The sequence below is a fragment of the Myzus persicae genome, unplaced genomic scaffold (assembly GCF_001856785.1).
Source record: "Myzus persicae strain clone G006 unplaced genomic scaffold, MPER_G0061.0, whole genome shotgun sequence".
NCBI classification, from domain to species: domain Eukaryota; kingdom Metazoa; phylum Arthropoda; class Insecta; order Hemiptera; family Aphididae; genus Myzus; species Myzus persicae.
The window spans coordinates 63,552-79,637 of NW_019101460.1; the positions used below are offsets into that span (position 1 = coordinate 63,552).

General features: G+C 30.7%; 2 protein-coding genes across 2 annotated transcripts; one reads left to right on the forward strand and one right to left on the reverse strand.

The window, feature by feature from the left end:
- Nucleotides 1-706: 706 nt before the first annotated feature.
- LOC111029141 (SET and MYND domain-containing protein 4-like) lies at nt 707-7,012 on the reverse strand. The gene is made up of 5 exons (XM_022308013.1): nt 5,978-7,012; nt 5,029-5,153; nt 2,974-3,612; nt 2,097-2,248; nt 707-2,033 (listed from the first exon to the last, which is right to left on the reverse strand). Exons 1-5 carry the CDS (start codon nt 6,726-6,728, stop codon nt 1,778-1,780), a joined length of 1,923 nt encoding a protein of 640 aa, XP_022163705.1. The 5' UTR covers nt 6,729-7,012; the 3' UTR covers nt 707-1,777.
- Nucleotides 7,013-13,135: 6,123 nt separating this feature from the next.
- Nucleotides 13,136-15,853, forward strand: LOC111029193 (T-complex protein 1 subunit theta). Its single transcript, XM_022308106.1, has 10 exons — nt 13,136-13,342; nt 13,433-13,603; nt 13,658-13,789; nt 13,858-14,065; nt 14,136-14,197; nt 14,267-14,404; nt 14,489-14,734; nt 15,003-15,206; nt 15,289-15,525; nt 15,590-15,853. The coding sequence occupies exons 1-10, from the start codon at nt 13,283-13,285 to the stop codon at nt 15,782-15,784; spliced, it is 1,653 nt and encodes a 550-aa protein (XP_022163798.1). The 5' UTR covers nt 13,136-13,282; the 3' UTR covers nt 15,785-15,853.
- The last annotated feature ends 233 nt before the right edge of the window (nt 15,854-16,086 follow it).

Genomic DNA, 16,086 nt, shown 5'->3' on the forward strand with positions numbered 1-16,086 from the left:
TGGTGACCACAATGTAATATTCTCGGTGCACGATCAAACCGTATACAAATATAAGGTAATTACTTTAATACTCAACACAATATTTTTATTTACATGATTTACATTTTAGTCATTACAATATAACATTTATGGAGACACATTTTTGTTATAAAACAGTTCATATTGTTGTATTAAATCCTCGATTGAAATACCCAGAAAAGTATGAAATTATAAATATATGAGTTATCATTCAAAAAGTGTTAAATACTTAAAAATTATAACAATGTAAAATAGGTTTTTCAAAATCGTTGCTTTCTGACTTAAAAATGTTCATACCATTTAAGAAAAGAAGTTTTTACTTTTAAAAGAAATTCTTTGTGTACTTTTATGTTGGCCGGGGAAGTTGTCAAGTCCATCTCTCTAAATTGTTAATACAAGTGCATTATTATGTATTTATCAAGCTTAATTTTTGTCTCAAAAATATCATTGAAAATACTAAATATGGTAATATACTTAAGTACTAATATGCATATATTTAAAATAACATATTATTTGAATGATCAATAATAATTAATTTTATTCATATCAACATAATTACATAATTAATTATACTAACAAGGTGGTCAATGAATGTCGTGTCTGTATAATACGAATGAAGATAGTCTACTTAGATACAGAAAAAATTATTGCCACATGCATGGATTATGTGTAGCTGAACCACAGAATGGATTAATAGATTTAATCTATTTTGTGTGGCTAAACCAGCTTACAACCTGTTCTAGATTGATTGTATTGATAAATTATATTTTCTTACTATTCAATATTCAGTGTCAGAATACATATTATCTAATATTTCCTCAATTCTAAATTATATGTGTATAAACATTGATAATAACAAAATTAAGCATCAAGCAGGAACTTTGGATTATGATCATGTAGATTATTCTGCTTATTTAACAACTGCAGAGATGAAAACTTAAAGCGTTACCCATTAAGGCTTGGAAGTTACTGCATTTGCATTTTAGGGCAATTAGATTTATTGCTAAGGTTGAAATTAATTTCAAGATACTACAAAAAAATTATTTTACGTTTATAATACATATTTAGTGATTTTTTTGTTTTAAGAGCATATTTGGTGATTAGATATGTTTATAATACAAATTGAAGATTTGACAAAAAAAAAAAAAACTTATTAATACACATTTATTTTGAATATCTACTTCTCATTACTAGCTATTGTTATTGTATCGTGGTTTTCAAATATTTAGTTGATGTAAAATTTCCTGTTATTATTTATAAACATTTAGTACAAATTATAAAATATAAAGATATGATTAGAATCCAAAACGATACAATGACGAGTAAAAATAATGTTTGCTAATAAGTCAATTTACTCTAATACTCTAAGTCTAGACAATATTGGTTCTGCTCTGAATTGAACGGTAAGAATCCAATTCACAATGACATACATATTAACCACGAGTTTCCCCATAGAAGTTTTGAGAAATTTAGACACATATTTAAGTATAATAATATAATGTTAATAATCTCGACACTAAAAAAAAATCATGTTCTTAACAAAATGTTAATAATCCAAACAATAAAAAAAAAAAAATATCTTATCAATTTAATGTAATAACGAATCTGATTTAAAGAAAAAAAATCAATATTAACTTGTTTATAGCTTGTTGTTTAAATCATAAAAAATAACTTATAAGAATAGTTAAACACAAATTGCTACTTTTGATACAACTAAAAATTATAAAGCTATCAATAAACCTATTATTAAAATAAGAAATCAATCAATGTTTATGGTTCCTTCACCCATGTACATTTCAATGGAACTTATGGTGTGAGCAGTACCTATCAACTCAAGACAATCCTCATATAATTCAAAAGGTCGTTTTACATTATTAAACAATAGCTTAATAAATGAATATAAATAATTTAAATGCTGATTTAAATTATCTTCTGTTTCCACTGACTTCGTAAATTCTACAAATTTTTTGCACTCCGATGACACAATATCTGCCATACTTGAGTTCAGAATATTTCTAAAAACATTCAATTATATTTATACATAAAAGAAAATTATATAATTTAAGTATATAACATACAGTGTAGAAAGACGATTAGGTATATAATGACATGTTGGCCAATTCTTTATGCAAGGCTGGCAACAGCATTTAAAATAAAAACATTTGTTGCAAAGATCTTGCCTTGATTCCTTATCATGTCCTCTAAAGATTATTCCATAAGTGCCGCACAACTAGGAAGTAACAAATTCAACAAATACATTAGGTGTTAATTTAACAATATAATTTTCAAACTAAATATAAATATAATAGATATTATAATCAAACATCATGTAATGAGTCACAAAAGAGAATGTTTTAACATACTGATATTTCTGTTGTATTTTAAACATATCAGGTGAGATGTGTCTAAAGACTACTAGAAGTTTGTAAAAAAATAGTACTATATAATGGCAATATTTCACTATTGTATCGTTTTTATAATCAATATAATACTTTATAAGCATAGTTTTATATGACTTGCAAAAATAAAAATAATGACGTGATATTGTCATTCATTGCTTTAATTATCATCAAACCAATGAAGACTGATGCTACTATTTACAAATGTAGAATTGGGCAAATTTAAAATTAGAACCGTCAAGCGAGTACATTTAGATAATTTACCCTCGCAACTATGTAAGACTCTTTTACAAAAGGTATGGTGCAAAAACACAGTATGCATTACTATAGAGGATGGCGTCAAACACAATGCATCCCCTGTTCATTACTAATAGTACATGATAGTTTTATGGTATTTTTAGGTTACAATTTAAATTTTTTACTATAAATATCTATTACATTATTATCTGTAGTATTTATTTATTATAGTTGTAACCGAGGGAAGTGGTGTGTGACCACTGCATTCCTAGTGGTGAAATACATAAAATAATAGTAATAAAAATATCTAAATAATCACCTGAGTTCCTTTGGGTATTGGTTGAATTGCTTTCATAACTCTTATTCTACTAGATAACTCTCCACTCCGTTTTATATTTGGATCACAAGAATGATTGAACAAGGAAATGGTTGGATACAAAGTTAATGCTATTGTAAGAGTAAGTTGGCTTTTTCCTTGAAAAGATAAAGTAGGGGCATTGATGTTTAACTTTCTACAATTTAAATCTAAAACAATGAGAATACGCACCAAGGAAGCACCTACAGTACCTATATAACGTTCTGGGATTTTAAAGCCACTTAATACCAAATAATGCAACATATCAACAGCAATACAATTTAAGAAAAACAAGATATCTATTGACAGTTTGCTTTCACTACTATCCAAAGAATAAGCTGTCAAAAAATTATCAGACTTATATTGACCTGTTTCATCAAAACCTCTTGTTTGAGGATCAATTTTAGATTTAGAAAAATTATCAACTATCGAACAATATTTTTTTAAACCCATTTTCAAATAGTCTTTTAAAAACCACTTCATAGCAAGCTCATTCATTCTTGTTACTCCTGGTGTTGATTTGATGAAATACATAATTGGACATTCCAAATAGTGCCCATCTTCTTTAGCTTTATTCATACAGTCTTTATTGCAATAATAAACCTGAACAAAGTTTATATATTTAACATAATATTAGCATATTTTTTTTAATATTAAGTTTTAGATATATAACAATAGGTATGTAGTAGAACTGTAATTTGTAATTTAAGATGTTTATGTTGGCAGATAAATCAAAAAAATCATTAGTTAATTTGTAAAGAAATATTATGTGGGTGTATAGTCAAAATGGTTAAGATTGTTTCATCCGTTTCAGGTTTAACTTATTTGGTTCTACAAATTATTAAATGACTTAATCGAAATAATACCTAGGTATGTAGGTGTATCAAATTTATACAATGAACCCCCCCCCCCCGAAATGTTAATAAAATTTAAAAATTATTTTAATGGTCTATGGTATTCAATCAAAAACTAAACCTGTGTAAAAAATTGGGTAATCGGTAAAAAAGAACAAAGAAAAAAAAGAACAATTTTTAAAAATTTTAAACAGTGTCCTACGAATCAATATTTAAAAAAAAAAAAAATTAAATATAATGCATAGACACTTATGCTATAATTTTGGTATTTATTATGATTATTATAAAAAAAATATGAAACATAAATTTTTGATTTAGAACGTTCATCTAACTCGGAAACACCTCGAGCATAAATCTCGACTGGATTTGTACAGGATGTCTTAGCCATTCATTTCATTTTTGATACTGCTTTCACAACCTTTACTTCGGATTGGTTTGCAGGATGATTGTGTTCTGATGTCACGGTAGGATCAGTTTTCAAAATACTAGTCCTTAGTATTCCAGCACAATTTGTCGTATTTTTGGTCAAACATTTCCATGTAAAATAGTTTTTACCTTTGTGCTTTGTGATATAAGTATATCCTTCAAAAGCTACTTTTCACCTCCTATATTAGATTTAAAAATTTCCATTTCAAATGTATTTAAAAATTGAAGTATAAAAATTTAATGAAAACACTTGAACACTTCAATGACTGTCAATAGACTAAAATATGTTCACTCAAATTATAGCTCTAAAGTATGAAAAGTATACAAGGGAAATTTCCAATAATAAAATGTTGTTTTATATTTTACCACTAGTTATATTTTATGATAAAGTATGAAAAGGTCACCTATAGTCAACTATAAGGGCACTAGGATTACTTAGGGCATTTCCAGTAATAAAAATGCATCTTACTCTATATTATTAAACTAAGCTTTAGTGTATTTATGTTTCATATTTTTTTTATAATAAATAATAATAATAAATAATACCAAAAATATAGCACAAGTGTCTATGCATTATATTAAAATTTTTTTTAAAAAAAATAATGATTAGTGGGACACTTTTTAAAATTTCTAAAAATTGTTCTTTTTTTCCTAGACTCAAAAAATTGATCAGCCCCCCCCCTTCGAAAAAAATCCTGGGTACGCCACTGCAATGTATTCTAATATTATAAAAACATACCAATAAACATTTTGGACAGGGATAAAGAGCCAAGCCCAACTTCAAGCAACCATTATAATGACAAACTTCTACATGATCTGAAATAGGTCCACAAATGTAAGGTTCGTCTATGGCCACAACATCACCTAAAAATGAACAGGTAGATAACATAATGTCATTGCACAAAACTATTGTTTATTAAAAACTTTGTTTGTTTTTTTTTATTTAATAAATACAATTATTCTCCTAGACTACAACAATTACTTAGGAACACATATTTAAAAAGATTTTATTGTAACATTTGTAGAGTTCAAAAAATGATATTAATAAGAGAAGTCCAAGGCCAAAAATTAACATTGCTGAATTAAAAATCAAATACATCCGAAAAACCTAGAAGTTTATCTGAGCTAAGTATTATTGGTGACAAAGCAACAGGACATTATATAAAAATCCACATTTTGTATGGTATGGAGTGGCCTGGTTCTGATGAATGAAATCTTAGAGCAATGGTTTGCATTATTTATATCACATGCCTCATCACTGAAGCAAATATTATTGGTCTTGTGATAATTTATTTTTTAATGTCCTGAACATTTTTTACAACTATCTACCTATGTTATAAGAGTAATACAAAATTATATACTTATTCGTTACCTATAAGTATTGTTAATTAATCACAATAATTAAAACACAAATAACTTAATAATATATTATAATACGGCAGATTATTAAGCTGAACATTGATATCTCAAATTGTTCGTGATGTCAAACTCAATTGGAATAATAAACATAACAATAAAACTCGATATCTCGAACCTTCAGCTGTGTCCCTTGAGTTTCGAGATAATGAGTTCACTGTATTACCTATGTAATTTATAATAAATAATATTCAGGTAGTTATGTTATTTATTTCTCAACTTTTTTACGGTTTACCGCCAAAAGTAGCTTGGGCGCCAAAGATGTCACTTACCAGGGTTAATGTCGCGGGTGGCATAAACACCTCTTCCCATGTCTTTGGACATTCTCAGTTCCACAAAGGCCGATAGTGCTGGAATACGTTCGTTTCTACCGCCAATCAGCTGCTCATCGTCGGGTCGAGGTTTTTTCGGCTTCTTTTTATGTTCAGCCAACACTTCATGGCACTCGGTCGAGGCCTTTTCGATTGCCGCCCGGAACTTGCGCTTGTTCTCCTCAGACATATCCACCTCATCCAGTAGCGTCAGGCACATGGCGTAGCTTTTTATCGCCCGTTCGATCAAGCCAATCATGCGTTCTGCGTGTCCGGCCCGCTCGTGCAGTTTGTACATGAGCTTGGACGGGTAATTGGACCCCATGGCCCAGTGCGCGTCCTTTAGGCTAAGCTCGTACTTGCCCAGGTGGAAGTACGCGGCCGACCGGTTGGCCAGCGCGAGCGCGTGGCACTCCGTGTACGAATCGCTACCCATCAGACATTCGGTGTACAATTCGGCGGCCTTCGCGTACTGCTTGGCTTTGAAGAACTTGTTGCCGTTTTGTCGTAGGTTCGCCGAGACACTAGGCTTATCGTACTCCATGTCGACGTACAACGTCTGCCTCTGCAACTTGTGTTTGCGAAGCAAGGCACGTGTGAACATGAACCGGCTGTTAGGCGAATCCAGCTTGGAAAAGTCCACGTAAACGTCGCCCAGCACATCGGCCATCAACAGCCGACTGGAGTAGTGCAAAAAGTTGTCGTATTCCATGTCGGACGCGTTACTTGTCCAGTCTAGATTTCGATTCCCGACGGACGGCAACCGCAACACCGCGTAAAACCTCACCGCGAGGCGACACACTGGGCTACAGACAATAATGTGGGCAAATGTCGATTAACGGACATCGCGGAATACGGGTTTGCCAACGTAAATCGAGCGCTACGGAATCGTATGAAATCGTTTCTTTTTTTGTGCGGTGTTGTATGCACTATGCAACTTTACTACTGTTGGTTGGCGTTTTTTTCAGTCGAATATTTTCATTTAATTTCATAGGCGACCCACTTCTTGAAAAAGCCACGCGTGTTGCGTGTATGGAATTATGGAAAGCGTAACAAGAACAACACCGAGGCACAGAACGTGGTTTTTGATTACTTGATTACTCGCACGCATGGTCGTGCGGGGTAGTAGGATAAGATATATGGGTTATTTTAAGTTTTCGTCAAGACAGCCTACATCACTGCGAGATGTTGTTACGGTTCCTGTCTATAATAGTAGTTAAGATCTACTAGTAGAGGACTTCAGGTCTGTGTTTAAATTACTAAAATATTTAGGTTTAATACACTATAATTGAAAAATATTATACATTATTATATTTTATTTACAAGATACGTCTGGGGAAAACCCGTTACACTAGGTTCAATCTAAGAACGGTAATCGGAGGCCAACTTGTGCGCAGGGGCGTGGCTTCGTTCCAAAGCAGTAAGCACAGGTCTAGAGCTTAGACTCGGCAGAGGGAGTAGCGTCTAAGCAGTAAGCACGGAAATACAGAATATTTATAAAAATATATATTCTGTATTTCTGTGGTCAGAGTATCAGGAGTATCTGCTCTGCTGTCTGGCGACTGTCCGTTTCACTGTCGCAGCCGACCACGATTTAAGATTCTATACCTATAACATACCGTTCTCTATATTGAATACATCTACTGATCAATATTTATAATATTTATAATATTGATCAATGATCAGTGGCGAATACTGACTCCGATGTATGGTCATGCTTATTTGCCTAATTGTACCTATTGTGGAATTACTCATTTATCCCAAGATAAATTATTTCAAAAAGATTTTATAATACTTTCAATTTATTGCCTAATAAATTCAATTTTATTTATAATTAATTAATGGTACACTAATTAGTTTTTATTTATAATGAGACTTTCAACAAATGTTCATACACTCATACACGATATTTTTCATGTGCGGCATTTAAAAATATTCTACGACTCTACGTAGTGTTTACATGTAAAGGGGGTCAAATTTTAAGTTTTTTTTCTAGGTGCATGTGTTTAATTGAACTTTGAACTGTTCAACTGTACCTAACATATATATAACTATATTTTATTCCCGCGGAAATTGCTTTTTATCACGTCGGTTTTCATATCTTAACCTTTTTACTTACGATAAAGACGGGAGGCAATTAGTAAGCACCTGTTATTGATTCATCAATTATAAAAAGAAATGTGGCAATTTGCCACTGGCAAAGTGGACACGTTGTAAACAGTACTGACAGTGACGCGGTGCTCTCGATGAAGTTAAATTGTAAATTGTTGTAATTTTTATATTGAAACGAAAAAAAATTAAAAAATATATAGTTTTAATTAGTTTCGAAGTTATAGCTATTTGAAGACCTAGACCCCACCCCAGTTGGTTTTAGTTTATAACATTTTACACAACAGTCAACAAGTCGAGAAATGTTTTCGATTTTATAATTGTCCGAGCGAGAGCAATTGATCACGCCGGGTGTATATGAAAATACTCTACATTTTAATTAGATATAACTTTAAAACTGAGTACGACTGCCAAATTCTGACTTCAGCATAGTTTTCATCATGATTAACTACATACATTGAAACAAGAGATTGAAAAAAAGGTGTCCAGTAAAACAGAAAATTACTTAAAGAAACTAACGACGATAAGGAAACTATATCTATAAAGGTAGCCATGATAACCAGCTCCCAAAAAAGACTTCGTGATTCTTTTGTTGAAAAATAAGGTCATAAACTCATAAAGAATAAGAGAGTTTAAAGTGTTAATTGTATCTGTCAAAGATAATCTATGAGCTTGTGTAAAAAACGTCCGGCCGCAGATAGATCACATCTGCATTTTTTTAAAGCAAAAACTTGTGGCGGGATTAGAACACATTTAGTTTACAATATTTATGTAGAAGATAAATAACATAAAGAACTGATTAAGAATTAATAACTTTAATATAGATGGTTGACTTGATCGTTACATGAAATTTCGCAAATATACNTTTTATTTTAAATATTATTACTTAGTAAGTGATGTAAAAGTATACACACATTTTTTTATAAGAACGGTTAAAATACTATTTTTTATTTTATAATCTCATGTTGTTTAAAATTATAATTAGTTTTATTTATTTTCATGAGCTCATGTATTAATTAGATAAAAACTAAAATTAATAAAGTATTTGATAAAAATAAAATAGTTGAAAATGTCCTTACCTCAATGTGACAGCTAATCTTTCTTTCGTAGAAATTGGCCTTCTCATATTTGTTGTTTCCTTTTTAACACTCCTTTTAATTAAATCATGCAATTCAAAAAAGGACTTGGAGGACATGCGAAAATAATTTGAAAAATTTTTGTTCACTTTTAAGTAAATCAGTAAACAAGCATGTAAAATGTCCTTTTTCATTTCTGGATTGAACAATAGGATGTACCCAATAAATCCTTTCAGTCCTTTTAGCTGGTTTATTTTTTTTTTTAATAAGAGAATACAACAGTATTGCCTCCTCCACCTTCATGATTACGACTAGTCGGGAGTACGATTAATATGCACGTACAATACATAATTAACAGACACTAGTGTACGGCAAGTGTCTCGTGTGAATCAATGAGACACTTTTGTAAACAGTAGCACGATTCTTGTGGTCGGCCACAAAGTGTCTCGTGTGAAAAAGCTCTAAGTCGGTAATTTCAGGGAGCCGTTGTCCGTTGGAAATTAATAATTATACTTTTTGAAAAAAAAAAATATATATATTTAATATAGAAACGGGTCCCGGCAGTTGGCAGTTGAAAATTTACCGATTTAGAAATCTAAATACTGCCGACTGATATTGTCGGCTATAAGGAGTAAGGACCCGTATTATAATACTATAATATATGTATTTGTTTTTGTACATTGTACAATGTTAAGGCCGTCGGCATATCATTGCCATCGCTAATCGGCATTCGGCAATCCCTATCTCAAGTACCCGTATATAATCTATTTTGTTAAATAATATGATGTACTGCGCTGTCTGCTAAATTAAAAAAAATTTTTATTTTTTACTTAATTGTTTGAGTTATTGACAAGCACTGGTTGATTTATATTCGTACACGACTTATTTTTTAAATCTTAAAATAGTTCCGACAGCCTATTGTATCTTCTTATTCTTTACATCTGTATGAAATACAAGTAACAAATATTTTAACTATGCATAAAATGGTTTAAAATGTTTTAGTTCCATATTTTGTTTTAACTATTTTACTTCATCTTAACACAGAAAAACCAGGAATTTTTATACTTCACGTATTTTTTTTTAGAAACTTTGAGTCGGCATAAATTAAATTTGAGTCGGCAATACTTGATCCCCCCCAACAAAATTGTGTAACGCCGGCCCTGTATGTCGTTCAAATAATTGTTGAGCTGTAATAGTTAAACTAAAAGCTAATAATAAAAAAAAAACAAAAGGTAAGTATAATTAACATTGTTTTTCATTAGGTAATCATATAAAATATTTATGGCTATAAGTGACACCGGTACTTGCAGGTATTAATTTATAAATTAAATGACAATTATAAATATTAAATAATAATATGATATGATTATAATATTACATAATATATGTGAGATTTTAGTCTACAATTATAGTTCATCATCCAACTTTTAGCATGACTAATAGTAATTTAAATAAATTATGAAATATAAGTTTAAAAATAGTATCTGATTCGTTTTTGTACCTATAATATGCAATGATTTATATCGTTTTTAATTAAAATTCAACACATCCATTGCAATTTACAACTCAATTACAAGATGCAGTTGAAACCACGGTTTTATAGGTAGTACTGTCTAAAACCGTGGTTGAAACCGACTATACAACAAACTTCGACTAATTTTTATTTTTATGTATGTTGTTTAATTTGATTTGAAATATTTGAATTATTATCAGTTGAAAACCATTTGGAACGCGTACTGACCTCTACCGCTGCCCATGTGAAGGAAGATTAATTAAGTTAATTTTCCTAACCCTAGGGAGCAACCTCATCACAGCAATAGGCTGGTCGCGCGTCTCACACCTTTCTACGTGGGGGGCGTTTGGATGAGGTTTGTAAGGCATTGCTGCCGCCTGCCGGTGTTTCCGGATCACTCTTTCTGGAAAGTTCGCACTGTCCCTCCTCTATTTTATCCTCCTGGACCAGAATTTCTTCAGCCTTAATCTCTCGTTCATCTGCAGAATATTATATTTTATAAATCTACGAGAGATGGATCCTAGGGTTGTCGATATTTTTTTTTTCTTATTATGTCCTTTTACGAAGAGACCATCAATATGTTTTTACGAACACCCAAGACCGGCCAAAACAATAAGCCAATATTAGCATAATAACTACTCATATAAAAATAATAATATATTATTTATTTAACATAGCAAATATAGTTCGATATTTACAATGATATATTATATAATAAATATTAATACTAATAACATGTTTGTAACTCCCCTTTAAGCTATTAGCTTCTTAAGATTAGCTTATGTTGGGGACATATATATTATAGTTAATAAGTTTGAGTTAAGTGAAATATAAAGTAGGTACAATACTTAAATCTCATATAAGTACAAATAACTAAGTGATGTTCACAAGAATAAAAATGTTTAACAAACGAAAATATCATCTAGACTAACGACGTATAATATTTATTTTTATTTTTATATCGAGTATATATTTAAAAAAAAAATATTTAAATAAATATAAATTGTTAAAATAATTATAAATATTGATCCACTAAGTCATCCACATACTTGGGTACTTAAAATAATAATTCGGCAGATAAATATTGATATTTTATACATGCGTATGTCATTTCTCGCAGCACACCTAGGTAGTCGATCTCGCGGTACACCGGTTGAGAATCACTGATCTAGACACAGCTATCTTTTCCTTTTTATGCAGCACTTCCAAACCATAGGCGCAAATTGGTTAAATTGTTTGGGGGGACTCAAGCTTCCCTCCACATAGGCTATAATATAAGTACTAGTTACTAGATTTTTAACTGGGGGGACTTGTCCGAAATTTGGGGGACTAAGTCCCCCAAACCCCCACCTATTTGCGCCGATGTCCATACTTCATATTGAGTAAATGAATAAACCAAGGTTATATCTAACTGCGGTGTACACAAAACACGACATCCGTGTTTTGCCACTTTCCATACACAGTTAGGGGTGGAGTGGGGGGTCTGGAAATGGGAATTTTCCAGATGGCCTGGTGGCCTGGCCATTTTGTTAGATTTTTTTAAAATTTAATTGAATTAAATTTACAAAATATTAGTAAATGCTAAATGCGTCAAAATTAGTTTCTATTAAATTATTGTATTACAAATATTATTAATGCAATAATAGTAGGTACATATAGTAATAGCCTCGTACAATCGTATGAGAAAGCTTTGGATATAAAATTACAAAATATTTGGTACATAAATATAGACATCAAATAAAATCAAAGCAATAGGTATATTGATATAGGCTGGTTATTTTTATAATAAAATATGGAAATAGATAATAATATTATCATAAATGCAGTTGGTGAGAAATCTAAGCTATTATCTAAATTATTACTACAAATGTATACATCTTTTTTATTATATTGTTTATAATTTATGTATTTATAATTTATTTATTACTTATTACCTTATACCTTCTATACCTAAACCATTAAAACACATTATATATAATTATTAATACAGTGGACCTTATAAGACTCGGGGATATAAGGTTCAGTCGCTTATTAGACTCAAAATCGTCTGAAACGGTCCGGACGTAAATCCATATTATACAAAATTTGGTCATAAGACTCAATACTTCAAATTTCGTAAAAAAAAAATGGTAAAAACTAAACATTTTTCGTTAAAATGTAGAAATAATTTGGTTTTTTTTGCTTTATTATGTGCAATGTATGTGCAACAAATTTTATCGCATTTCACAATTCACATTGTCCAATATACTTCTGAAATATTAATAAATATTAAAATATATTTGTATTGCATCTTTTCTTCTGTTGTCGAGAAGCGAGGTTGCAGTATACCGGGACACACCCCCTCAACCATGTATCCGGTAATGGAGATAATTTATTGAAATCATGAATAAAAACATTAACCTCAAAAACACGATATATTCTGAATCTGTGAGCAAAAAACTATTTAAATTAACAAACTAAAAGTTATATACAGACATTAAGTATAAATTATAGAGTGATATTTTTTAAATATTTATTCTTCACTAAATATATTTTGTTAGCGTTATAGTAGGATAAAAACCGATTAAAATGGCTTTACACGTTCCTAAAGCTCCGGGTTTTGCTCAAATGTTAAAGGATGGTGCCATGGTGAGTGTCCTGCGAACATGACTAATAAAAAAATACTACTACTAAAAAATGTACTTATTGCCTCATTTGGATTGCGTTAATGTGTTTTAGCATCTTTCTGGTCTTGAAGAAGCAGTATACCGAAACATCACTGCCTGTAAACAATTCGCTGACACCGTTAAAACCGCATATGGCCCAAATGGCATGAACAAAATAGTCATAAATCACATTGACAAAATTTTCATCACGAATGATGCTGCCACAATCGTTAAGGAACTTGATGTAAGTGTTTACATCAAATATATCAATTTTATTTTTCATGATATATTTCTGTAGATTGAACACCCAGCCGCTAAAATTATTGTATTCGCGTCAGAGATGCAAGAGCAAGAAGTAGGTGATGGAACCAACTTTGTTATCATTTTTGCTGGAGCATTGTTAGAACAAGCCGAACACTTATTGAAAATGGTCAGTACCCATGTTCTCGACTTTTATTACTCAACTTTTTATAACTATTTAATTTGTGATGAATAAAGGGGTTAACTCCAGTTGAAGTATGTGAAGGTTTCCAATTAGCTCTTGAAAAGACCCTTGAGTTACTGCCTACCTTAACTTGCCATGAAATTAAAGACATCAAGAATAATGCTGAACAATTAGTAATAACACAAGCTGTAAAATCATCAATTATGAGCAAGCAATATGGCCAGGAACAGTTTATCACAGATCTTGTGTTAAAAGCTTGCAGTAAGCATTATATTTAATCTCATGTTTAATTTCAAAATTGTATTATAGTCTTAACAAACAATATTTTCAGCTTCTATTCTGCCAGAGAAGACTACGTTCAATGTTGACAATGTTAGAGTGTGCAAAATTTTGGTAATTATAATTTATATTATATTTTAATTGGTATTTCTTATATCTTGTATTTGTTAATTTTTTGTTTAGGGATCAAATTTATTTAATTCTACTGTTGTTAATGGTATGGTATTCAAACGTACAAATGAAGGTGATATTACTAAACAGACTGATGCTAAGATTGCTGTGTATACATGTCCCATTGACATAACCACAACTGAGACAAAAGTAGGTTACACTTTATAAAATTATAACTGTATCATAAAGAAGTATAAATTTTATATAATTTAATATTTCATTTATTAATTTTAGGGAACAGTTTTAATCAAGTCAGCAGAAGAATTACAAAATTTCAGCCGTGGTGAAGAAATGGTGCTCGAAGAACAAATTAAAGCAATTGCTGATGCAGGTGTTACTGTGATTGTTGCTGGTGGTAAATTTGGAGACATGGCCTTACATTATTTAAACAAATACAAAATTATGGGTGTTCGATTAATGAGCAAATTCGACTTGAGACGATTGTGCAAATCCGTTTCAGCTACTGCTTTACCCAGACTTGTAAGTAACTATGCCTAAATACTATACCTTTATTTCTAGCAGGGATATGATTTTTAAAGAAATATAAGAGTTTTCGATCTGATTTTAAATTATTAAAAATCCTCCCAGCTGTAAAATTATCCAGGATTTTCGATCTACTCTTATACCTGATTTTTCTTGTTGTTTGTAAAATCTATAAATATTTTAAAATCGGTTAAAAATAATTTATCAAAAATACAATTTTTTTGATTTAAGCTTAAAAATGTAACATTAAATAATTTAATTTTAGACTCCTCCAAACAAAGAAGAACTTGGTTATGCTGACTGTGTATATGTAGATGAACTTGGAGACACTTCATTAGTAGTATTCCGTTTGGATGGTAAAGACTCTCGTATGTCAACAATTGTTGTACGTGGTGCCACTGATAACTACATGGATGACATTGAAAGAGCAATTGATGATGGTGTAAATACATTCAAAGGCATCTCCAGAGTATGTTAAAAATAAAATATAATTTGTTTTGTATATTCTAATATTTTAAATAATTAAATAAATGTTTTAAATTTCATTTTAGGATGGAAAATTATTACCTGGTGCTGGAGCCATAGAAATGGAACTTGCCTACCAAGTTGGCTTATATGCCGACACACTGCCTGGATTAGAACAATATGGTGCGAAAAGGTTTGCAGTTGCTCTTGAAGGTTTTGTTAAAATTTTAGCTGACAACACTGGTGTGAAGTCCAATGAAACTCTTGCTGAACTTTATTCTCAACATAGCAAGGGAAATAAAAATGCTGGTTTTAATATTGAAGTATGTTTATTGTATGATTTTTTTGTTATTCTTAATTAATTTGTAATTATCATTATTTCTTTAGCCAAAAGGATCATCATTAATAGACGTCACCAAAGCTGGTATTGTTGATTCTTACTTGTCCAAGTTTTGGGGCTTGCAGTATGCCACACAAGCCGCATGTACAATACTGAGAGTTGATCAAATCATAATGGCTAAACGGGCTGGTGGTCCAAAAGCACCCGGTGGACGTGCACCTGATAATGATGACGACGCGTAATTTTTTGTTGTACACACTTGGTATCTTATTTTTTACCCACTAATTCAAGTTACTAACTCTTAATAATAATACTAAGTATTTTTTTTACTTGTAATGTTAAGAATCAATTTTGTAAAATTCTAATAAATAAATTAAAAGGATTCTTAATTATTTAATTACCTTTTATTTAATTTCTACTTTTTAGAACACTATCAATTATTATTTTTTCTGTGTAAGTTATTTACAAAATGTGAAGTTACTAATTTTCTTTGAATTGTTATTTGAATAATTGTATTGCAACAGTTGCACTTAGAAAAGATAAA

What these genes read in the sequence shown, in the direction of transcription:
- LOC111029141 (XM_022308013.1), bottom strand. Translation starts at nt 6,728, where the DNA reads ATGGAATACGACAACTTTTTGCACTACTCCAGTCGGCTGTTGATGGCC. An exon ending in CCTGTCCAAAATGTTTATTG is followed by an intron (nt 3,613 to 5,028) that starts GTATGTTTTTAT and finishes AACTTTGTTCAG; the next exon opens with GTTTATTATTGCAATAAAGA. An exon ending in CCTAATCGTCTTTCTACACT is followed by an intron (nt 2,034 to 2,096) that starts GTATGTTATATA and finishes GAATGTTTTTAG; the next exon opens with AAATATTCTGAACTCAAGTA.
- LOC111029193 (XM_022308106.1), top strand. Translation starts at nt 13,283, where the DNA reads ATGGCTTTACACGTTCCTAAAGCTCCGGGTTTTGCTCAAATGTTAAAG. An exon ending in CCGAACACTTATTGAAAATG is followed by an intron (nt 13,790 to 13,857) that starts GTCAGTACCCAT and finishes TGATGAATAAAG; the next exon opens with GGGTTAACTCCAGTTGAAGT. An exon ending in TCTTGTGTTAAAAGCTTGCA is followed by an intron (nt 14,066 to 14,135) that starts GTAAGCATTATA and finishes CAATATTTTCAG; the next exon opens with CTTCTATTCTGCCAGAGAAG.